The sequence below is a fragment of the Carcharhinus amblyrhynchos genome, chromosome 12 (genome assembly GCF_965287045.1).
Source record: "Carcharhinus amblyrhynchos chromosome 12, sCarAmb.v2.hapA, whole genome shotgun sequence".
In the NCBI taxonomy this organism is placed as follows: domain Eukaryota; kingdom Metazoa; phylum Chordata; class Chondrichthyes; order Carcharhiniformes; family Carcharhinidae; genus Carcharhinus; species Carcharhinus amblyrhynchos.
The window spans coordinates 89,564,148-89,589,476 of record NC_137335.1 but is presented as its reverse complement, the minus strand read 5'-3'; the positions used below and the strand labels follow the sequence as shown (position 1 = coordinate 89,589,476).

The 25,329-nt window shown below is 46.6% G+C and overlaps 2 protein-coding genes and 1 long non-coding RNA gene across 3 annotated transcripts in view; all 3 read right to left on the bottom strand.

Moving 5' to 3' along the window:
• Positions 1-2,234, bottom strand: part of LOC145350494 (basement membrane-specific heparan sulfate proteoglycan core protein-like) — a 56,917-nt gene extending 54,683 nt beyond the window's left edge. Inside the window, exon 1 of the mRNA XM_080199694.1 lies at positions 2,183-2,234. Coding sequence (XP_080055820.1) covers positions 2,183-2,234 — 52 coding nt within the window. The remainder of the gene's footprint in view (positions 1-2,182) is intronic.
• Positions 2,235-8,533: 6,299 nt separating this feature from the next.
• On the bottom strand, positions 8,534-13,385 carry LOC145350671 (uncharacterized). The gene is made up of 3 exons (XR_013888243.1): positions 13,357-13,385; positions 12,393-12,436; positions 8,534-8,702 (listed from the first exon to the last, which is right to left on the bottom strand). It is a non-coding gene; the product is annotated as an uncharacterized LOC145350671 (long non-coding RNA).
• A 6,670-nt stretch (positions 13,386-20,055) lies between these two features.
• LOC145350493 (uncharacterized) overlaps positions 20,056-25,329 on the bottom strand; it is a 72,672-nt gene continuing 67,398 nt past the window's right edge. The window contains exon 7 of the mRNA XM_080199693.1: positions 20,056-20,405. Within this exon, the coding sequence (XP_080055819.1) occupies positions 20,056-20,405 (350 nt within the window). The remainder of the gene's footprint in view (positions 20,406-25,329) is intronic.

The window sequence follows — 25,329 nt, the reverse complement described above, 5'->3', positions numbered from 1 at the left end:
CTTGTGGCATTCCACATTGAGGGAAAATTTATTAACTCCAATCAGCCTAACAGCACATCTTTGGGGTGTGGGAGGAAACCGGAGCACCCGGAGAAAACCCACGCAAGCACGGGCACTATACAACTATCCTGGGGGTGACAGTGTGCTGACCTCAGCAATACAGATGTGTTGATCTAACAGTGAAATACAATGTTGTCCTCACACTGTGGAACAGCTCTCTCAGACAAAGCTCCCCCTCCCAGATTTTGGGTGGAATTCTCCGGTCCCGCCCGCGGAGAGTTTGGTGACGTCGGGAACAGGGGGGAAAAAGTCGGAATCCCACCGGGATTAAAGAAGTTTGTAATCCTCCTAAAGACGGGGTTAGGGCAGGGTGAAAAAGTTAGAAGGATAAAGTGTCTCTCTGTCCCTCTGCAGCGAATTCCCACTTTGATCCAAATTCTCCAATACACTCAGTGTGTGCACTGGGAAAAGTCCTTTTCTTATTCAGAGCTGTGAAGAGGCCTCACACTGACCTCTCAGCCCTGCAATCCAGGCTCAGGTTTTGCCCCACTATCTGTCAGGCTCCTTCCCCAAGGGTCTCCAGCTTCAGCCCCTGTTGCTGGTTTGTGCTCCCAGCACCCAGTCAGTCTGGGTGGGGTTTGTGTGGATTTAGTAATGAATAATCAAACAGGTTTAATTCAGAATCTGACTGGAAGGGGACATTTAGCAAACAGTGATCAGAACATGGGAGAGTTTGACATTAAGTTTCAGACAGAGAAAGATCACTCACAAACAGAGCTTTGAAACTGAGGAAAGGCTGCCTTTGCTGGAAAGAGGACATTTGGCCCATCAACACTGCACTGACTCTCCAAAAGAGCATCTTATCCAGGCCCTATCCCTGTTACCCCACATATTTGCCCTGCTAATCGTCCTGACACTAAGGGGCAATTTCCCACAGCCAATCCACCTAACCCACACATCTTTGGACTGTGAGAGGAAACCAGAGCGCCCGGAGCAAACCCACGCAGACATGGGGAGAATGTGAAAACTCCACACAGTTCCTGAAGTTTGGAATTGAACCCGGGTCCCTGACACTGTGAGGCAGCAGTGCGAACCTCTGCGCCACCGTAGCAGCAACAGGAAAGGAAAATATTCCGGGGTAACTCCAAATCTTTGAGAGATTACAATGGAACACAGGAACAGGGACAGGGGCAACAATCAGACCGATTGACAAAAAACAAGATCTCGGTCAGAGCAGTCCTGGGGGCAACAGAGAATGAGCTGGTTAGAGACAAAGTTCCCCAGACAAAGGAAGAAGGATTGAACATGATGCTGTGGTATTATCACTGAACGGTGAGGGAAAGGCACCTTAGACATTACAACCTGCAATTCACTTGTCATGGTGTTGAGGTTCGGGTGTAACTGGTGATTTTGTGGATTTGATGACAGGATGTGGCTTGTTGCTGTGTCCTAGTTATACTCTCATTTCCCATCTGATCTGAAACCTCTGTCTGGGCCTCTTCGGAATGTGGGAGGAAACCAGAATCCCCGGAGGAAACCCACATAGACATGGGGAGAACATGCAAACTCCAGACACGCAAGTTTGGAATTGAACCCGGGTCCCTGACACTGTGAGGCAGCAGTGCTAACCACTTGCCACTGTAGCAGTAACAGGAAAGGAAAATATCCCGGGGTAACACAAAATCTTTGATAAACTAAGAAGTGATATGATCGGCATTATGGAGACAAGGGTGCTGGGGGACCAATGCTGGGAACTGAACATTCAAGGACAGTCAACATTTCAGAAGTTCAGGAAAAAGAGTAATGGGAGGTGGGGCAGTGTTGCTTGTGGTGTGGCGGGCGGTGTGGGGGGGTGGCACGGTGGCACAGTGGTTAACACTGCTGCCTCGCAGTGCCCACAAATACACCCACTTAATGTACAGACTGTCAGTCAAACCCATTGTCCCATTAAACTGGAAAGAATGGTGGAACACTCAGTTCTGTGACCTGTGTTCCTAGCCTGTGTAATTCTGTGTCAGATACACTAAACCATCTCAATACAATGATAAATCTCCAGTTCTGAATGTTCTAACTGTAGAATCCACACACAATACAGGAGCTGACACACACAGCAGCACAAACCAGGGAGAGTTATTTCATAAGAAGTGAAACTTCTCCAAACCAAACCATAACTTGTACTTACCCCCAGAAACACAGAGGGACAAAGTCAGAACAAAAAGAGTTTTACTGATCATCTCGACAGAGTGACAATCCTGTTTCTCCACACCGTTTATTCTCTGTCCAGTGAACACATTGCAACACAAAGTGTCCCAGCAACTGCAGCTGGTTTCATATTGGTTTCTTCACCAGCGAATGAAGTTAAAGAGCAGATAAAGAGGAAGCGGTGACATTGAGCCAATGGCTACTCCCCTTCCTGGGTGGAACTGTTATAAGTGACGTTTATCATTTGTTGAGTGAAGCTCCGCACAATAAACTGGTTTAAGATGAAGAGTTCACACAGTGAGGGAGACAATAGCTGCAGAAATGTAGATAGTTGGAACATTTATTCAAAATCACTGGAACCAAATCCTCTGTCCCTTGGTAACAACAACCAGCATTTATATAGCCCCTTAAACAGTGAAAATCCTCGCAGGATTCTTCACAGGAGAGAAAATAAACTAAATTTACATCAAAGCAAAAAAATGAGAAATGAGGAACAAATAACCAGGAGCTCGATCCTGGGCAGAGTGTTACAGAGGAGCGAAAACTGACATCATGGGGCCTGATTGGAACTCTCCACTCTCTCCCGCCCAACCAACCCCCACCCCCACCCTCAACCCCCTTCCCCCGGCTCGAACAGCAGCGTATGTTTAACCCACACCCATTCACCGCGATGGAAGCAGAACATTCACTTTTGCTGGCTGCTCATTGCCGTGGTTTCTGTGGTCAGCCTGCTCTAACTGCGCTGTTCATTGGCTCCTCACATCAGCTGGAGCCTGACATCCAGAGTATTTAGTACCACTTAAAGCTCAACTATAGGAGCATTGCCACTGCTGGTGATGCTGGGATCATTCACAATACTCTGCAATGTAGGACCCACCCTGGGGGGAGGGGAGAGAAACAGGGGGAGACACACGGAAACTACAGACCCCAACTGAACCCCGAGAGAGTTTTGACGTGAGCCAGTGGGTTGACAGGAGAGGGATGTAAGGGGATGTTTGTGAATGGAGACAAGATGGAAAGAGCTTCCTTTGCATTCCAGGATGATGCTGGAGTAGTGAATGGTTTTGGGAGGGGATAGCAGGGCCTGATGGTGCCTGAGTGGCCCATCCAATGAAGCCAATGATTGGTGAAACCAGTTGTAGCCGTTGCTCTCTGTGAGCCTTGGATTGAAGGGAGTGAGGTGGGTTCATCCCAAGGGGAATAACCATGGGGAGAGAGAGGATTTTACTGATGACAATGGCCTCAAAGGTGGGGCTGAAGGTGTGATTGAGCAGAACAGTGGCTCCAAATGGAGAGGCAAAGGCTGGCCCACTAAGTGTCTGAAAGCTCCTTTAGAAATTACTGACAGATTTTAGGAATTATACCGGAACCCAAACCATTCTTTAAGTTGAATAGAGTTCAGATCCCGGCCAATCAGGATCCAATGGGAATGCTGCAACAGTCTAATGGGGCTGAATGTCCATAAAATACACACGTTTCTTTACAGCAAATACACCTGTAATCTGCTTCACCCTGAACTCAATGTTACTAAGAATAAATCCAGGCTGATGCAGTAACACTGAAAAATATCACTGTGCACAGCCTTGGGCCTGAACCCTTCACAGGCAGATTGTGGTGTGAGATAAATGCAGACCTATCACTGACAGCATCTCCGCTTATCAGGGGCAGCAGCCTCTCTCAGACTGAAAACTCACACCATTTGTCATTTCTGCTGAAGTGAAGGAGTTGCCCAGAACACATGAATGTGCAGCTATTTCGAGTTGTCTGGGATTTGATTGCTTTACCATCTTAAATATTCACAGGTTGCCATTAGGCATTTTAAAAAGTTTTAAGTGAATCAGCTGGATTCCAGAGAGGCAGATTGCAATGATCAGTGAACTGGATATTTAGTTGAAGATTGGTTTTATTTGTGAGTTGAAAAGAGTGAGAGAACACACAAACCACAGCTCCAACACCTTATTTTTGTTTGTCCATTTATCAGCCTCTATCTTCACTCACACCACATTTCAAGCCATGGAAGGTCAAAATGCAAAAGCTGATTAGCAGATTGGTGCAAAGTCCGATCAACAACAACACCCTGCATTTATGTAGCACCCTTAACTTAGCAACTTAACTTCCCAGGGTTCTACAGATGACATCATTCCGGTAATGTGGCGACCAGTAATGAATGCAACACTCTAATTGTGCCAAACCAAAGTTTAATTAAACTGCAGCATGACACCCTGACCCTTGTACTCAATGCCCCGACCAATAAAGGCAAGCATGACATTTACCTTCTTTACCAGCCTATCGACATGTGTAACCACTTTCAGGGAGCTATGGACTTGAACCCCAAGATCCCTCTGTACATCAGTGCTGTTCAGGGTCCTGCCATTAACTGTATACTTACCCTTAACATTTGATTACCCAAATGCAGCACCTCACATTTGCCCGGATTAAACTCCATCTGTCATTTCTCCACCCATATCTGCAGCTGATCTCTGTCCCACTGTATCCTTTAACAACCTTCTACACAATCCACAACTCCACCTCTCTTTGTATCGTTTGGAAACTTTCTAATCAACCCATCGATGTTTTCATCCAAGTCATTTATATATATCACAAACAGCACAGCTCCCAGTCCGGATCCCGACGGAACTCCACTAGTCACGGACCTGAACCAGATCAGCACCTTCCACCCAGCCTGCAGGTGCAGCACGTGGTCAGGAAGGCGAATGGGATGCTGGCCTTCATAGCGAGGGGGATCGAATATAAAAGTAGGGAGGTCTTGCTGCAGCTGTATAGGGCACTGGTGAGGCCGCAGCTGGAGTACTGTGTGCAGTTTTGGTCGCCGCACTTACGCAAGGATATTTTGGCCCTGGAGTGAGTGCAGAGGAGGTTTACTTGGCTGATACCGGAGTTGAGGGGGTTGAGCTATGAGGAGAGGCTGAATAAGACATTTGGCATGCTTGGTTTTGCTTGGTTTCATTGGTCAGAATATTGGATAAAAGAGTTGTAATGCTTGTTGAAGTTGTGCAAGACATTGGTGAGGCCACACTTGGAATACTGTGTGCAATTCTGGTCTCCCTATTATAGAAAGGATAGTATTAAGAAGGCGTTGTTTAAGAAGGGTGGCAGGCAAAAGGCGGGGAATTATAGGCTGGTTAGTTTAACATCTGTTGTAGGAAAAATGTTAGAATCCGTCATCAAGGAGAAAATAGCGAGGCATCTTGAGGAGAATTGTTTGGTAGAGCAGACGCAGCACGGTTTCGTTAAGGGGAAGTCGTGTCTGACAAATTTATTGGAGTTCTATGAGGATGTGTCTAGGGCGGTGGATAGAGGAGAGCCGGTAGATGTGGTCTTTCCTGATTTTCAGAAGGCGTTTGACAAGGTGCCTCACAAGAGGTTATTGCAGTAGGTCAGGGGGCATGGAGTTGGGGGTAGGGTGTTAGCATGGATAGAGGATTGGCTGTCAAACAGGAAGCAGAGAGTGGGGGTCGATGGGTGCTATTCGGATTGGCGGTTGGTGACGAGTGGAGTGCCCCAGGGGTCGGTGCTGGAGCCTCAGCTATTTACCATTTATATAGATGACCTGGAGGAGGGAACCGAGTGTATGGTGTCGAAATTTGCTGATGACACCAAGATTGGTGGAACGGCAAATTGCGCGGAGGGTGTGGAGAGTCTGCAGAAGGATCTAGATAGGCTGGGCGAATGGGCCAGGAACTGGCAAATGGAATTTAATGTTGGCAAATGTGAGGTTGTCCACTTTGGTAGGAAGGACTATTACTTACATGGTGAAAAACTGCAGCATGCGACGGTGCAGAGGGATCTCGGGGTCCTTGTGCATGAGTCGCAAAAACCCAGCCTGCAGGCGCAGCAGGTGGTCAGGAAGGCGAATGGGATGCTGGCCTTCATAGCGAGGGGGATTGAATATAAAAGTAGGGAGGTCTTGCTGCAGCTGTATAGGGCACTGGTGAGGCCGCACCTGGAGTACTGTGTGCAGTTTTGGTCGCCGCACTTACGCAAGGATATTTTGGCCTTAGAGGGAGTGCAGAGGAGGTTTACTAGGCTGATTCTGGAGTTGAGGGGGTTGAACTATGAGGAGAGGCTGAATAAACTAGGCTTGTACTTGTTAGAGTTCAGAAGAATGAGAGGAGATCTCATTGAGACATATAAGATGATGAATGGGATGGATAGGATAGAGGTGGAGAGGCTCTTCCCACTCAGAAAGGACAGTAGGACTAGAGGGCACAGCCTCAAGATAAAGAGGATGCAGTTTAGAACGGAGTTGAGGAGGAACTTCTTCACTCAAAGGGTGGTGAATCTCTGGAATTCTCTGCCCGTTGAAGTGGTGGAGGCTGCCTCGCTCAATATATTTAAGACGCAGGTTGAAGGGGTTTTGATAAGCGAGGGGATTAAGGGTTATGGGGAGAGGGCGGGAATGTGGAACTGAGCAACGACAGATCAGCCATGATCTTATTGAATGGCGGGGCAGGCTCGAGGGGCTAGATGGCCTACTCCTGCTCCTATTTCTTATGTTTTTATAACCTCTTCAACTCACTCCCACTCTGCGGTGGAAATCCAAGAGCTTCAGAAGCAGACTCCTTTCCGCTCCGAGACCTTTCTAGCTTGACTGGACGCTGACCCAAACGTCACCTTCTCCCCAGCTCAGAGCTGTTTCCATGAGATCTTCCATACATCGCCAATCCCAAAATCAGCTCAATATCTGTCCTTACAGATCCTTTTCCCCAGTCATCTTCAATTCCACTGTTCTCAGCATTCCTTGGAACTTTTCTGGGATAAGTTGGATCTGGGCGTGCAGGTCCACAGTTCCCTCAAATCGGCAACACAGGTGGCCGAGGTGATTAAGAAGGCTTCTGGCCTCCTTGTCTTCATCAGCCGGGGGATTGAGTACAAGAGTTGGGAAATCATCTCTAAACCCTTGGTTAGCCTGTGTTTGGAGTATTGCGTGCAGTTGCGTTCACCGCACGACCAGAAGGACACCGAAGCTTTGGAGAGAATGCAAAGAGGGTTCACCAGGATGTTGCCTGCTCTCCAGGGCATTGGCTTTGAGGAGAGGTTGAATAAACTGGGATTGTTTTCAGTGGGAAGACGGAGGCTGAGGGGAGACCTGATAGAGGTCTACAAAATAACAAGAGGCACAGACAGGGTGGATAGTCACAGGCTTTTACCCGAGGGTGGAAGTGTCAATTCCAAGGGGGCACAGGTTGAAGGTGAGAGGGGGAAAGTTTAAGGGAAATGTGTAGGGGAAGTTTTTCACACAGAGAGTGATTGGGGCCTGGAAGGCGCTGCCAGAGGAGGCGGTGGAAGCAGGCACATTAGCAACATTTGAGAGACATCTGGAGGGTACATGAATCGGCAGGGAATAGAGGAGCAGGATTGAGGGGCTGAATGGCCTCTTCCTGCTTTGAATTTGTGTGTTTGTGTGTAAATCCTGAAGGATGTGTTTTGATGAAAGGCCACAAATTGGAAACATATAAAATCTCGATGGGATTGGACAGGCGAAATGTGGGAAGAATGTTCCCGATGTTGGGGAAATCCGGAACTAGGGATCACAGTCTAAGAATAAGGGGTAAGCCATTCAGGACTGAGATGGGGAAGAACTCCTTCACCCAGAGAGTTGTGAACCTGTGGAATTCTCTCCCACAGAAAGCTGTTGGGGCCAGTTCGTTAGAAATGTCCAACCGGGAGCTGGACACGGCCCTTGTGGCTAAAGGGATCAAGGGGGATGGAGAGAAAGTGGGAGAGGGACACTGACAGTGCGTGATCAGCTATGATCATATTGAATGGTGCAGCAGGCTCGAAGGACCGAATGGTCTAATCCTGCAGCAGTTTTCTCTGTTTCTATGTGACCTCGCTCTGTGTGTGCTTCCAGAGCTACTGAGTATTTCCAGATAAAAGCAAAATATCACGGATGCTGGAATCTGAAACAAAAACTGAATGTGCTGGAAAATCTCAGCAGCTCTGACAGTATCTGCGGAGAGAGAATAGAGCCAACATTTCCAGTCTAAAGTCAGCTCTGACAAAGGGTCATCCAGACTCGAAACATTGGCTCTATTCTCTCTCCACAGATACTGTCAGAGCTGCTGAGATTTTCCAGCATGTTCTGTTTGTGTGGGAATATTTCCAGAATCCCGCAAATCTCATCAACATTAGAATCTGTGCAGTCGGTCAGGCTGCCCCGTGACAAGGGAATGGGATTGGGAGTCGGGGGTGGGGGACCATCAGGAGGGTGGGGGGTGATCAGGAGGGTGGGGGTTGACGGGAGTGGGGGGGGGTGGGGTGGGAGATGAGCAGCAAAGAGATGTTAGTGATCGGGTGGAGAGTTTCCTGCCTGCTGCTTGTACCAGTGATGACTTTGTCTTGTAGTTTTGCTTTCAGTTGTGAATGCGCTTCACAGCGGAGTACTCTGTGGCACTCTCAGCAACTCTTACTCTCGGCTGGATTCTGCTTTGACCCTGGAACTGAAGCTCGGCATAACTACACTCCCCTTCACCGGCCTGGAATCCAATAGAAACATTCATCACTAAATATTCTCCAAACGCAACAAAGGAACCTCTCTGTGAACAGATCGAGTTATTTTTAACTGAATGGTTTCTTTCTCTCTCTGGAAGATACTGACGGGCTGTTGGGATGTGCTTTTTATTGACAGCTGCTAATTTGTACAAAGCAAGATCCCACAAAGAGAAATGTGACAGTGACCTGATAATGGGCTGTGATAATGTTGTTTCAGGGATAAATATCACCCAGACATTAAAGGATGACTCCTCTCCAACCTTCCAAATAGTGTCCCGGGATCTTTTACATCTCAAGCACCGACACTACAGGGACGGCAGTGGTTCCAGAAGGCAGCTCACTGCCACCTTCTCAAGGGGTAATTAGGGATGGGCAATAAATGCCGGATCGAGCCAGCAATGCCCTTGTCCTGTAAACGGATTGTAAAAATTCCAAAGCCAGTTGAGACAAGCCGCTTTCTCTCCCAACTGGAATCAACAGATTCCATCTTCCTGATCCAAGGCCTATTTGTGTGTTGAGGCTTCTTACAGGAACCCCGACAGGAATACTTGGGATAATAAATGAATTAAAGAATAGGGAGATAGTGAAGGAAGTTGGAATTGAGGTGGGTGATCAGCCATGATTGTATCGAATGGGATAGCAGGTTCAATGGGCTGAATGGCCAACTCCTACTGTTATTGTTTAGGTTTTAGCTACAAAACATTTCCAATTCTGTCCAAATTGCACATTTGATATAAATTTCATACATATTGTGGAACTGGTTCTGTACATTAAACTCCAGAATATTTCTGTGTTGTCTGGGGCAGAGAGTTGACTCAGTGCAGTTGGAAAGCTGCTCTTCCACAGTAATTACTGATGTTACAAGAGGTGGGACCTGTTAGTTACAGAAAGGGAACTAACCACATTCTCAATAACTTGGTGTTTGGTTCAGAATGAAACCACGAGACTTGCTGAGAGTTTTCACAGGCTGCACACAATCTGAAGCAGCTGCTTCACGTTCAGGAACCTTGGATAGATCCCTAAGGTCAGGTGTTTCTCATGGGTTGGTGTAGACTCGATGGGCCGAAGGGCCTCTTCTGTACTGAATGATTCGATGATTCGAATATGGGCCGGATTTTAGAAATAACAGCAAAATGACCAGAATAGCTCTCAACTCACACAGAAACTTACAGAAAATATGTAGCCAAATTTACCACCGACCACAAAACCCTGTCGAATAGAAACTGCTAGAATGTTTCAAAAGGTAGATTCATAGAGTCATCGAGGTTTACAGCATGGAAACAGGCCCTTCGGCCCCACTTGTCCATGCTACCCCTTTTTTCTAAACCACTAGGCTTTTCCCAATTGCCCACATTTGGCCCATATCCGTCTCCACCCATCTTACCCATGTAACTGTCTAAATGCTTATTAAAAGAAAAAAATTGTATTCACCTCTACTATTGCCTCTGGCAGCTTGTTCCAGACACTCACTACCCTCTGTGTGAAAAATTGCCCCTCTGGACTCTTTTGTATCTCTCCCCTCTCACCTTAAACCTATGCCCTCGAGTTTTAGACTCCCCTACCTTTGGGAAAAGATATTGACTATCTAACTGATCAGTGTCCCTCATTATTTTATAGACCTCTATAAGATCATCTTCTACACTCCAGGGATAAGAATCCCAGTCTATCCAGCCTCTCCTTATAACTCAAGCCATCAAACCCTAGTAGCATCCAAGTAAATCTTTCCTGCATTCTTTCTAGTTTAATAATATCCTTTCTATGATAGGGTGACCAGAATTGGAATTCCTAGTTTGGCCTTACCAATGTCTTGTACAATTGCCGGAAATTTATTTATAATGGGTGCTTATACAAGTCAATGAGTCATCTTAATGTTGCAATGTGTGAGAGAATGTCTGTGTGTGCAACATGTTGTCAGATAATAAATAAGAAAATACTTTAATTTTCTATCACTCTAATCCTTGATTATTTTCTTCCAGACCCTGTAATAGGCACTGGGTGAGATTTTCCTGGAAATCGGGAAGGGGGGATAGTGGGTGGGAGAAGTGGTGTTGAAGGCGCTGACAGTAACAGAAACTTTCTCTGCTGTAAAGTCCAGCAAAAAAAATCAACCAGAGACTGAATCCCACAATACATTGTCGGCGGGGCGACCTCTGATTCACCGACCCCAGCAGCAACTCAGCATCTCGAGGATCGGGCACCCTCCAGTGCCGGGGGCAATGCCAGGGTACTGACCGGGCATGTCCCTCCCCCACCCGGGGGCTTAACCTACCTGTGTGGCCCCAGTGGGTTCCCTTCACCCGGTTCACATTGTGTTCAAAAGCTGCTGTAAATCTCACCATCGTGACAGGAGGGAAACCTTTTCATGATATTATAATTTATTGAAATGAGGTTCCCTTTTTGGGCGGGCACATCATTACATCACCGGGATGGGGTGGCGAAAATCACCAGTGAGATTCTCGTTTCCGACTCTCACAAGATTTTGCTGTTTGCGCTCACGGTGAATGCGGGCACAAAGTCACAGAAAGTACATTCAATCTTTGTCCTTATTGCTATCTTTTAAAAATTGATAGTCTGCTGAAACAAGAAGATGGCTGCTACTAGTCACATGATTACATAGTTTGCCCTTTGTTCTGAAGCTCCCCAGGAGGTACAAGGAAAAATATATTTCCTCAGCCTGTGGAATCTCTCATTTCATTGTACAGACCCCCTGTAATCATGAAACCAGGAGACTCACACATCCAAACTCATTGTGCCCACAGAGCTGCTAATGGACTCACAGCTCGGACCCCCTGAGTCCATTTCAAAAGGGGAGCGTGGATGGCCATTTGGAACTGATAAGCTCATCGTTCCAGCAGAGTTAGAGAGTCAGTCGAGACAATGAATTCATGACACAAGACCCTCAGTGTGTGCACACATGAGGGTGTGTGAGTGTCACGGTGCATGTGTGTGAGGGTGTGTATGTCTGTGATGGTGTGTGAGAGGGTGTGTGTGAGTGTGAGAAGGTATGTGAGGGTGGGTGTAAGGGTGTGTGTCAGTGTGCGTCTGAGAAGGTGTGTCAGCAAGGGTAAGTGTGAGTGTGTCAGGATGTCTTTATGAGTGTCTATGCATGAGGGTGTGTGTGTGTGTGTGTGTGTGTGGATGTGTACGTGAGGGTTTGTGTGTGAAGATGTGTGGATATGTGTGAGGGTTTGTGTGAGTGTGTTTGAGGATGTGCGTGAGGGTATATGCGTGGGTGAGTGCGTGGGTGCTTGCAAGGGTATGTGTGAGGGTGTGTGTCTGGGGGTTGTGGGTGTGTGTGAGGGTGGGCGTGGTGGAATGGGAAGTTGTGAACATTCCTCTCCAGGTTGAAGTTCACTTTCGGAGTTAATGATAACTCGAGTTTCCTGCAGTTTCTTCGGAAATTGGTTCTCACAAACCAAAGGATTTGGAAAAGATGCCGCCACATTCTTCAAAAAGAATTGAAAAGTGCTTCTGCTGACAGACAGGTGGTGTGGGGAACTCAGTGCAGGTTGTTCTCACTCTCCTGTCTGGAACACTGCAATGATTTGTCATTCTTACAGTAATATGGATGGTGCTCCTGTGGAGTACAATGTACTGCCTATTTTGGAAGCAGTTTGCAAAGCTGAAGTATGAAAAATACAGTAAAACACAACAGCTGGACGACATTTCCTTACCAAGGCAGAAGAAGCTGCTCCTCGTTTGCTGCGCTGGGTTTGATCTAAAAGGAAACACAACGATGTTACTTCCGAATAGATCCACGGAAAGATGGAGCTTTTTAAACTTGGAATGAGAGCGATTGAAAAATGCCCGTGTCACCTTGGGCAGTTTTCTCAGAGTGAAGCTAATGGGGGAGATGGGGATTATTCTCCATCAGCTGCACTGTCTTCAAAAACTCATCATCCAAATCAGAATCTCACACAAGGCCATTCGCCCCATTCAGCCTGTACTAGCTCATTATCAGAGCCATTGTGCTTCATCCCACATTCCTGCTTTTTATCCACAATCCTGGAAATGCCTCATCCTCCAGCACTTGTCCAACTCTCTTTTCCCATTATTTCTGGAATCAGCTTCCACCACATTCCCAGCTCGAGTATTCCACATCCCGACAACTCTCATTTCTCCCCATCTGCCCTCTAGATCTTTACCCAGTGATTTGAAATCGATGATCGCTGGTTACTGATCCGTTCACCAGAGGGAATAGATTTTCTCTCTATCAAAACCTCACCATCTTTAAACTCTTTACTGGGTCAGATCTGAACCTTCTCTATCCCGAGGAATCCCTCTGTGAACGGACAATGTGCTCCATCTACAAAGGCATGATCGCTACATGCTGGTGACACAGAGGAGGCTGTTCCTTTCTGGAAGTTTCTATCTCTTTGGAGCCACTGGCTGCAGCATTGCCAGACTGAGGGGGTGTTTCACAGTGCAGCGACAAGGCTGGGGGCAGCCTCCTGCCATCTTCATTCTGTAGGATGTAGATTTACAACCTTTAACAGTAAATTCTGTCAGTCAGACAATGAATTGGCCAAATTATTAGCAAGTTAATTACATCACAAAACTGTCAACATCAAAGGGACATCTGGGATTGAGAGTAATTCCTGCCAAACTTTGCAATAATGATTGAATTAGTTTACTTACTATCCACTGTTGCGTACACAGGGTTCTGGTCTCCATCAGGATCCCTAAAGAAATGCCACACATTAGCTTCATTGAGGCTTTACTACAGAACAGCGCTGTAATATTCACACTCTGGGTGGAGATGCAGTTTAGATTTTTCAACATGGATTTCCCATCTGAGTTTTTTATGGAAGATTTCACGGATGAACAAGATCGATCGATTCATTCCCTAAATAAACAGAACTTGCTCTAGCAATAACACAAAGAATTTGACCAAAATCAGAAGGCATGCTGGGAAGCTTGATCAGGATGGGTAAATATGATTGGATTGTTTCCTTGTGGGGAGGGTAATGGCTGAAGGAGGCTGCTTACACAGAGTGTCCATTCGAACTGTTCTCACTTGGTCTGAGCATCATGAGGGACTGTGCAGCGAGCGAGACACAGGCATGAAACCAGCGCTCTGATCGAGTTCATTAGGTGGGCTCGGTGGGGAATTATCCAGCACTTATATCCTGAGGGTGATGTTTCGTACTTTAACTGTTCAAACCTTCCTGACTCTCAGCAGCAGTTAGGTGCCTGTTGGTCAGTGCTGGAGTCAGTGTGATGCTGTGACAGTTGGAGATGACTGGCACCAGTTGAGTATCTGGACATGTGTGGCTCTCATCAGTAGCAGGTCACTCCCCGTGAACTGTACACTACAAGGGAAAAGTTACTGCTCACTGAAAGCAGCAAGTTATAAAATAGTGCCCCTGTCCAGTTACAGCAACAGACACAAGATGAATCATATTTACCTTGGTGTGGAGTTCCCTGCTGAACAGAACCTCTTTTTCACAAGATAACCTGTGAGCAGAGCAATGCAGAACAAGACAACCAAGGACAGAATGATAGCCAGGCTGAACACAACGGGATCTGAAATCCAGGGATTATTGTCGGATGATTCTTCTGTAAAATACAAGAATGTTACACACACTGCAGCTTCAGTTTGAGTAATGTACATCGACCGGAATGGAAATAAAATCAGACAGAACCTGTTTCTGTCAGTTTCTGCTGAACACATTCGGGTAAAATTGTCCCTTTCATACGGGGCAAGTTAACAGCCTGGAATGAAAGACCAGTGCCACAGAATGGCTTCTTCCTCTAACATTGTTGCCTTTTTTTATGGATCTGAAACAAGTCCAAAGATCAGTCGTACAGCAGGGCAGAGACCCCTGATCCAATGGCAGTTTGCACCAATACCAAAGAATCGCAGGGGAACATTCAAAAAAATCCCAGAACTTCCAAACGCTTGTTTGTGTGAAGTTGGGAGGATGAGGAATGATCCGCCTTCCCCTGCCTGTCCACACTCACCAAACCTCACTCACTCAGCAACCATCTCTCCAGTGCTGCACCCAGAGGGATGTGGATGCTCCATTGTTAAATACATTTAAGGCTGGAATAGAGAGATTTTGTTCTGTCGGGGAATTCAGAGATACGGTGACAGAGAGACGGGGTTTAACTGGAGTTGGCAGACGCACCTCTGTAATTTCAACCCCAGGAATTAAACTTGAAGTTGGGTACATTTCTTCCATCGACAATGTGCTGAAGTTAGTATTGATTTGGAACCTACATTGTCTGTCTAAAATATAACAAAAGGATGCTGATGCTATCTAAAGGTCGATGTAATGAAGAAAAGGCCCAGATAGAGTGGACGTGGAGAGGATGTTTCTACTGGTGGGAGAGACTGGAACTCGAGGGCACAACCTCAGAGTGAAGGAACACTCCTTTAAAACTGAGATGAGAAGAAATTTCTTCAGCCAGAGAGTGGGGAATCTGTGGAACTCATTGCCACACAGGGTTGTGGAGGCCAGGTCATTGAGTGTCTTTAACACAGAAATAGACAGGTTTTTGATCAGTAAGAGGATCAGGGGATATGGGGAGAAAGCAGGAGAATGTGGATAAAAATCCTGTCAGCCATGATTAAACGGGAAAGCAGACTCGATGGGCCGAGTGGCCTAATTCTGCTCCTATATCTGATGGTCTTATGGTTGTACGGTGAGCAGGCAGCGAATGGAGTTGCAGCCCAAGATCAGCCATCATTTGTAGTGGAGCTCCCCAGGGCTGAGTGCTGGGATCTTGCTTTTCCTCAGATACATGAATGACCGAGCCCTTAGCGTACAGAGCACAATTTCAACATTTATGGGTGATCTGAAACTTGAGAATATTGGAAACAGTGAGGAATATCATTTGGAAATTCAATAGGACAGAGACAAAATGTTAGAGTGGGCAGACAGGTGGCAGATAAAGTTTGACATGGAGAAATGTGAGGAGATCCATGTCGGTGGGAAGAACATAAAGAGACAATGTAAATAAGGGTTACAGATCTAAAGGGGACGCAGAAACAGAGGCAGCTGAGTGTGTGAATGTATAATTCATTGAAGCTGACAGGACAGGTGGAGAGAGCAGTTAATAAAGCACACAGTCTCCTGGGCTTTGGAGAAGGATTGTAGAAATTAGGACTGATTTCCATGGGGGAGAGAAGGTGGAGAGGAGATTTGAACCATAGAACCACAGAACACTACAGCACAGAAAGAGGCCCTTTGGCCCTTCTTGTCTGTGCCGAATCATTTTTCTACCTCGTCCCACTGACCTGTACCTGGACCATATCCCTCCACACCCCTCTCACCCATGTACCTGTCCAAGGTTTTCTTAAATATTAAAAGTGAGCCTGCATTTATCACTTCGTCTGGCAGCTCATTCCACACTCCCACCATACTCTGTGTGAAGAAGCACCCCCCTAATATTCCCTTTAAACATTTTCCTCTTCACCCTTAACCCATGTCCTCAAGTTTTTTTCTCCCCTCGGCTCAATGGAAAAAGCTTGCTTGCATTCACTCTATCCATACCCATCACAATTTTATATGCCTCTATCAAATCTCCCATCATTCTTCGACACTCCAGGGAATAAAGTCCTAATCTCTCTCTGTAACTCAGTTTCTCAAGTCCCAGCAACATCCTTGTAAACCTTCTCTGCACTCTTTCAACCTTATTAATATCCTTCCTGTAATTAGGTGACCAAAACTGCACACAATGCTCCAAATTCAGCCTCACCAATGTCTTATACAACCTCACGATAACACTCCAACTCTTATACTCAATACTTTGATTTATAAAGGCCAATGTTCCAAAAGCACTCTTTACAACCCCCATCTACCTGTGACGTCACTTTTAGGGAATTATGTATCTGTATTCCCAGATCCCTCTGTTCTACTGCACTCTTCAATGTCCTACCATTTACCTTGTATGTTCTACCTTGGTTTGTCCTTCCAAAGTGCAATACCTCACACTTGTCTGCATTAAAATCCCCCTACCATTTTTATCCCATTTTTCTAGCTGGTCTAAATCCCTCTGCAAGCTTTGAAAACCTTCCTCACTGTCCACTACACCTCCAATTGTTGTATCATCAGCAAATTTGCTGATCCAATTACCACATTATCATCCAGATCATTGATATAGATGACAAACAGGAATGCACCCAGCACTGATCCCTGTGGCACACCACTAGTCACAGGTCTCCACTCAGAGAAGCGTTTTCAGAAGGCATTTGATAAGGTGCTTCACAAGAGGTTATTACAGAAGGTCAGGGGGCATGGAGTTGGGGGTAAGGTGTTAGCGTGGAAAGGGGATTGGCTGTTAAATAGGAGGCAGAGAGTTGGGATCAACGGGTGCTATTCGGATTGGCGGTTGGTGACTAGTGGAGTGCCTCAGGGGTCGGAGCTGGGGCCTCAGCTGTTTACCATTTATATAGATGATCTGGAGGAGGGAACCAAGTGTATGGTGTCGAAATTTGCTGATGACACTAGGATTGGTGGAACAGCAACTTGTGTGGAAGGTGTGGAGAGTCTGCAGAAGGATTTAGATAGGTTGGGCGAATGGGCCAGGAACTGGCAAATGGAATTTAATGTTGGCAAGTGTGAAGTTGTCCACTTTGGTAGGAATAATGGTAGGGAGGACTATTACTTACGTGGAGAAAAACTGCAGCAGGCGATGGTGCAGAGGGACCTCGGGGTCCTTGTGCATGAGTCGCAAAAACCCAGCCTGCAGGTGCAGCAGGTGGTCAGGAAGGCAAATGGGATGCTGGCCTTCATAAGAACATAAGAAATAGGAGCAGGAGTAGGCCATCTAGCCCTTCGAGCCTGCCCCGCCATTCAATAAGATCATGGCTGATCTGTTGTGATTCAGTTCCACATTCCCGCCCTCTCCCCATAACCCTTAATACCCGCTCTTATCAAAAACCCATCAACCCGCGTCTTAAAACTATTTAGCGAGGCAGCCTCCACCACTTCAACGGGCAGACAATTCCAGAGATTCACCACCCTTTGAGTGAAGAAGTTCTTCCTCAACTCCGTTCTAAACCGCACCCCCTTTATCTTAAGGCTGTGCCCCCTAGTCCTACTGTCCTTTCTCAGCAGGAAGAGTCTCTCCACCTCTATCCTATCCATCCCATTCATCATCTTATACATCTCAATGAGATCTCCCCTCATTCTTCTAAACTCTAACGAGTACAAGCCTAGTTTATTCAGTCTCTCCTCATAGCTCAACCCCTTCAACTCCGGCATCAGCCTGGTAAACCTCCTCTGCACTCCCTCCAAGGCCAAAATATCCTTGCGTAAGTACGGCACCCAAAACTGCACACAGTACTCCAGCTGCGGCCTCACCAATGCCCTATACAGCTGCAGCAAGACCTCCCTACTTTTATATTCAATCCCCCTCGCTATGAAGGCCAGCATCCCATTCGCCTTCCTGACCACCTGCTGCACCTGCAGGCTGGGTTTTTGCGACTCATGCACAAGGACCCCGAGGTCCCTCTGCACCGTCGCCTGCTGCAGTTTTTCGCCACGTAAGTAATAATCCTTCCTACCATTATTCCTACCAAAGTGGACCACCTCGCACTTGCCAACATGAAATTCCATTTGCCATTTCCTGGCCCATTCGCCCAGCCTATCTAGATCCTTCTGTAGACTCTCTACACCCTCCGCGCAATTTGCCGTTCCACCAATCTTTCCCAGGAAGCTCCCGGTACCAGGGAACATCAGAGTGTGAGACTGCGGTGTTCCTCACGGTGCACTGTAACTGTGCAGTCTGACCCTCTGTGACACGTCCCACACTCGGAGACTGGATAAGGACTGGAACATTCACACCATTAAACAGAGGAAAAAACAAATCAGTGAGAGACAGAAATCAGTGAGAGACAGAAATCAGTGAGTTAAATTCAGAGCTGAAGGTTTCAAATTCCTGTGAGTATTTGAAGGGACAGTCCAGGCAGTAGAGTTTCTGTGTCAAAGTGAGAGAGTCTCTGTTCTCCTGATGTTTTTGTGTAACAGGTTGTAAGACTGGTGTGGCTCATTACTGATTTCACAGCAAACACAACACATTGGTATGTTAGCCTTTATAGGAAGGGGTATAGAATATCAGAGCTGGAGTGTAATGCTGCAGTTGTACAGAACGTTGGTTAGGCCACATTTGGAGTACTGTGTACAGTTCTGGTCGCCTTACTACCGGAAGGACGTGGAGACTCTGGAGAGAGTGCAGAGGAGGTTTACCAGGATGTTGCCTGGTATGGAAGGACTCGGGTATGAGGAAAGATTGAAGAAACAGGGGCTCTTTTCCCTTGAAAGACGCCGACTGAGGGGGGATCTAATAGAGGTATATAAGATTATGAAGGGTATAGATAGAGTAAACAGGGGTAAGCTATTTCCTATGATAGAGACACGTAGGACAAGGGGCCATGGACTTAAGGTGAGGGGGGAGAGGTACAACACAGATATTAGAGGGAGGTTTTTCACACAGAGGGTAGTGGGGGTATGGAATGCTCTGCCAAGTAAGGTGGTGGAGGCAAACACGCTAGAGTCATTTCAGAGTAACTTAGACAGGCACATGAGTGGGTTGGAGATGGGTGGATATAGGAGATTGTTTTAAATAAGGTTCATTAGCATTGGGGCGTCCCTGGTAATGTAAATGGGTATGGTATGATAATAATGTTTTTCTGTTTTCATTCACAAGTTTTAAGTCGGTCCACCTCGTGTCCAACGAGGGGCATACACGCGATGGGTCGTACTGGGGCTGCTCTTGGTTGTTCGAGATTGGCCTAGTGCTTCATGTTGTTAGCGTGTGCTTAAACTGGACCAGATACTGGGCAAGATGACAGCTCAGTGACTATCGCTGATTGCTGTGCAGACACATGGATTTGGGCCGGTGTCTGTGGGAGTTTGCGCATTCTCCCCGTGCTTGCGTGGGTTTTCTCCGGGTGCTCCGGTTTCCTCCCACACCCCAAAGATGTGCTGTTAGGCTGATTGGCAGGAATAAATTGTCCCGAAATCAGTTTCCCTCAATCTGGATGGCCATAAAACATTAGACAGGGGTCGTGGGGGGAGAGGGGGACTCGTGGTGTTGGGATGGCAGCGCGGGCTCGTTGGGCCGAAGGGCCTGTTTCCCGGGCTGATTTTGTTCTTTGTTATTTGTGTGAGGAAATGAGTGAAAATATCTGGGATAAGGATATGAGCTGGGAGAGCAGGATCAGTGTAGAGTGATGTGTGTCTGAATGGGGAACAGCTCCTATTACACTTCCCAATCTCAGCCTCTCCCTGTTCCCATGGTAACCCCAAACCCCACACATCATCACAAACTCATCTCCAACTCACTCATCTGGAAGAGGTTATTGCTGTGGATTATTGGAATAAAACTCTACTTACTGGTTACATTCAGCCGGCTTCCTTTCCCCCAGTCCGATCCCCACACGCAGGAATAGACGGCAGTGTCACTGGGCTGCACCATGGTGATTGTCAGAATGAAGCTGCTCCTGGAGGTGTCTCTGGAAGACTGGAATCGCTCAGTGAAACCTGGGCCCCGGGTTATGTTGTTTGGTCGTTCATCTAATAAAACCAACTCCCTATCTTTCCCAGGTCGCTCCCGGTCCCAGAGAACAACAGCGCGTGACACTGCGGCGTTCCTCACGGTGCACTGTAACCGTGCAGTCTGACCCTCTGTGACACGTTCCACACTCGGAGACTGGATAAGGACTGGAACATTCACACCTTTAAACAGAGGAAAAACAAATCAGTGAGTGACAGAAATCAGTGAGTGACAGGAATCAGTGAGTGACAGGAATCAGTAAGTGAGAGAAATCAGTGAGTTAAATTCTGATCTGAAGGTTTGAAATTCCCGTGAGTATTTAAAGGGACAGTCCAGGCAGTAGAGTTTCTGTGTTAAAGAGAGGGCAGTCATGATGTGGATGTGCCGGCGTTGGACTGGGGTAAACACAGTAAAAAGTCTGACAACACCAGATTTTAGTCCAACCGATTTATTTGATCGTAAACTCACAAGCTTTCGAGGGGACTGCCTCTTCGTCAGGTGAATGGAGAGTTCTGGCCTCAGACAGAGCATATAAAGCACAGACAGTTTAGAGATTACTGATTAGAATGCGAATCCTTACACCTAACCTGCTGTTCAAGTCCGAAAGTGGCCGACAATGTGAGTGGAAGGAGCACTGATCACAGTTTAAAGAGATGTGTATTGTCTCCAGACAGCACAGTGAGTGAGGTTTTGCAAACCCAGGCAAGTCACGGGGGTTACAGATAGTGCGACATGAACCCAAGATCCCTGTTGAGACCGTCCTCATGCGTGTAGAACTTGGCTATCAGTCTCTGTTCAGCGACTCTGCGCTGTCGTGTGTCGTGAAGGCCGCCTTGGAGAATGCTTACCCGAAGGTCAGAGGCTGAATGCCCGTGACCACTGAAGGTCACGGGCAACAGGAAGGGGACAGTCTTGCCTGGTGATTGTCGAGCGATGTTCATTCATCCGTTGTCGTAGCGTCTGCATGCTCTCCCCAATGTACCATGCTTCGGGACATCCTTTCTTGCAACGTATCAGGTAGACAATGTTGGCCGAGTTGCAAGAGTATTTACCATGTACCTGGTGGATGGTATTCTCACGTGTGATGATGGTATCCATGTCGATGATCCGGCATGTCTTGCAGAGGTTGCTGTGGCAGGGTTGTGTGGTGTTGTGGTCACTGTTCTCCTGAAGGCTGGGTAGTTTGCTGCGAACAATGGTCTGTTTGAGGTTGTGTGGTTGTCTGAAAGCAAGAAGTGGGAGTGTGGGGATAGCTCTGGCGAGGTGTTCGTCTTCATCAATGATATGTTGAAGACTCCGGAGAAGATGTCGTAGCTTCTCCGCTCTGGGGAACCTGTTGGCGAACATTTCAGTGGTCACGGGCATTCAGCCTCTGACCTTCGGGTAAGCGTTCTCCAAGGCGGCCTTCACGACACACAACAGCGCAGAGTCGCTGAACAGAGACTGATAGCCAAGTTCTACACGCATGAGGACGGTCTCAACAGGGATCTTGGGTTCATGTCGCACTATCTGTAACCCCTGTGACTTGCCTGGGCTTGCAAAACCTCACTCACTGTGCTGTCTGGAGACAATACACATCTCTTTAACCTGTGATCAGTGCTCCTTCCACTCACATTGTCGGCCACTTTAAGACTTGAACAGCAGGTTAGGTGTAAAGATTCGCATTCTAATCAGTAATCTCTAAACTGTCTGAGCTTCATATGCTCTGTCCGAGGCCAGAACTCTCCATTCACCTGACGAAGAGGCAGTCCCCTCGAAAGCTTGTGAGTTTACGATCAAATAAATCGGTTGGACTAAAATCTGGCGTTGTCAGACTTTTTACTGTGTTTAAAGGGAGGGAACAGGTTCTCAGGTTGATCTTGCTGTGTTAGTTTGTTACTGCTCTATATCCTGGGGGTTACAGTGTGCTGACCTCAGCAATACAGATGTGTTGATCTAACAGTGAAATACATTGTTGTCCTCACACTGTGGAACAGCTCTCTCAGACAAAGCTCCCCCTCCCAGATTTTGGGTGGAATTCTCCGATCCCGCTCGTGGAGAGTTTGGTGACGTTGGGAGCAGGAGGGAAAAAGTCGGAATCCCACCAGGATTGAATAAGTTTGTAATCCTCCTAAAGACGGGGTTAGGGCAGGGTGAAAAAGTTAGAAGGATAAAGTGTCTCTCTGTCCCTCTGCAGCGAATTCCCACTTTGATCCAAATTCTCCAATACACTCAGTGTGTGCACTGGGAAAAGTCCTTTTCTTATTCAGAGCTGTGAAGAGGCCTCACACTGACCTCTCAGCCCTGCAATCCAGGCTCAGGTTTTGCCCCACTATCTGTCAGGCTCCTTCCCCAAGGGTCTCCAGCTTCAGCTCCTATTGCTTGTTTGTGTTCCCAGCACCCAGTCAGTCTGGGTGGGGTTTGTGTGGATTTAGTAATGAATAATCAGACAGGTTTAATTCAGAATCTGACTGGAAGGGGATATTTAGCAAACAGAGATCATAACATGGGAGAGTTTGATATTAAGTTTCAGACAGAGAAAGATCACTCACAAACAGAGCTTTGAAACTGAGGAAAGGCTGCCTTTGCAGGAAAGAGGCCATTTGGCCCATCAACACTGCACTGACTCTCCAAAAGAGCATCTTATCCAGGCCCTATCCCTGTTACCCCACATATTTGCCCTGCTCATCGTACTGACACTAAGGGGCAATTTCCCACAGCCAATCCACCTAACCCACACATCTTTGGACTGTGAGAGAAAACCGGAGCACCCGGAGCAAACCCATGCAGACATGGGGAGAATGTGCAATCTCCACACAGTTACTGAAGTTTGGAATTGAACTCGGGTCCCTGACACTGTGAGGCAGCAGTGTGAACCTCTGCGCCACCGTAGCAGCAACAGGAAAGGAAAATATTCCGGGATAACTCAAAATCTTTGAGAAATTACAATGGAACACAAGAACAGGGACTGGGGCAACAATCAGACCTATTGACACAAAACAAGATCTTGGTCAGAGCAGTCCTGGGGCAACAGAGAATGAGCTGGTTAGAGACACAGTGAAGTTCCCCAGACAAAGGAAGAAGGATTGAACATGATGCTGTGGTATTATCACTGAACGGTGAGGGAAAGACACCTTAGACATTACAACCTGCAATTCACTTGTCATGGTGTTGAGGTTTGGGTGTAACTGGTGATTTTGTGGATTTGATGACAGGATGTGACTTGTTGCTGTGTCCTAGTTATACTCTCATTTCCCATCTGATCTGAAACCTCTGTCTGGGAATTTACTGAGGCTGTTGCGAGCTTCTTATCTCTATCAGTAACAACGTTCCATTCGCTGTGTGAGTTCATAGCCAGGAATTGCTGTGGATTGAACAGCTTCTGAAGATGTTTCAGACAGATTAAGGGACATATTTGATTTTGTAATGAGCCAGAATTCATGAATAATCTGACAGTAAAAGCAAGGAAGACTTGTAATCATCCAGCACTCCTCACACCTACTCATCATCTCAAGGTGCTTTCTAGACAATGACCTTCTTTTGAAGTTTTAATGTAGGTAACATCAGCCAATAAGGCGGCAGCCTGAGTAATCCTGGCTGGGAATTCAGATGGGAGAAAAAGCTTGGAATGGGAATTTGAAAAGCAATAATCGAAGGCTGCAGGAACAAAGGCCTGCATCAAATCGAGTCAAAATCCCCAATAATGTTCAAAATACAGAATGAAAAACACTCTGAATGCTCACAGCATTCCCAATAAATAGATGAATTGATGACACAAATAGAAGCAAACAGGAATGATCTAATAGGCATTACGGAGACACGGCAGCTGGTGGACCAAGGCTGGGGACTGAATATTCAAGGATAGTCAACATTTAGGAAGTTCAGGAAAAGCAGAAACAGGAGGTGGGGTAGTGTTACTCGTGGTGGGGGGGCACGGTGGCACAGTGGTTAACACTGCTGCCTCGCAGTGCCCACAAATACACCCACTTAGTGTACAGACTGTCAGTCAAACCCATTGTCCCATTAAACTGGAAAGAATGGTGGGACACTCAGTTGTGTGACCCGTGTTCCCAGCCTGTGTAATTCTGTGTCAGGTACACTAAACCATCTCAATACAATGATAAATCTCCAGTTCTGAATATTCTAACTGTAGAATCCACACACAATACAGGAGCTGACACACACAGCAGCACAAACCAGGGAGAGTTATTTTAATCACATGTGAAACTTCTCCAAACCAAACCATAACTTGTACTTACCCCCAGAAACACAGAGGGACAGAGTCAGAACAAAAAGAGTTTTACTGATCATCTCGACAGAGTGACAATCCTGTTTCTCCACACCGTTTATTGTATGTCCAGTAAACACATTGAAACACAAAGTGTCCCAGCAACTGCAGCTGGTTTAATATCCGTTTCTTCACCATCGAATGAAGTTAAAGAGTGGATAAAGAGGAAGGCAATGAGCCAATGGCTGCTCCCCTTCCTGGGTGGAACTTTTCAAAGTGAGAGGTTTAATTTCGAATGAAACTAATTATATATTCAGTGCCAGTTCCCCATTATTGGTCAGTTTATCAGATAACATATAAAGTTATGAAGAAGAACAAGAAACATAGGAACCAGAGCGATCACACTTTCTCTCTTTTAGTTGATGACATCAAACGTAAAGAGAAAGCACAGAATTGCATAAGGAAGGATAACAGGTCAGAGGATTGGAGAGAATGCAAAAAGCAGCAAAAAGCCTAATGGGAAATAAAATACAGGTGAAAGCGAGCGAGGAATATTACAAACTGCGAGAACAATTTTGACAGACATTTCAATAATAAAATAACTCATGAAGTGAGTGTTGGTCTGTTGGAAAGTGTATCTGGAGCGGAGGCAGAAAGAACAGCTCCAGCAGTGATTTAAGAATGATAACGGCAATATTGGCTGTAAGAGCAATTGTGTGAGAGTTAAGCATGCTGGGATTTTGGTCCAGTTCTAATCAAACACAGATGTAACCTGTAAAGTTGCTGTGAGCTGTGAACTGGTCTGTGAGCTGTGACCTGACCCTTGCTGTGCTGATCAAATACGGGAGAATGTTTGGATAAGACTGGACTCGATGATGCTGAGATTTCCTGCCGTATCC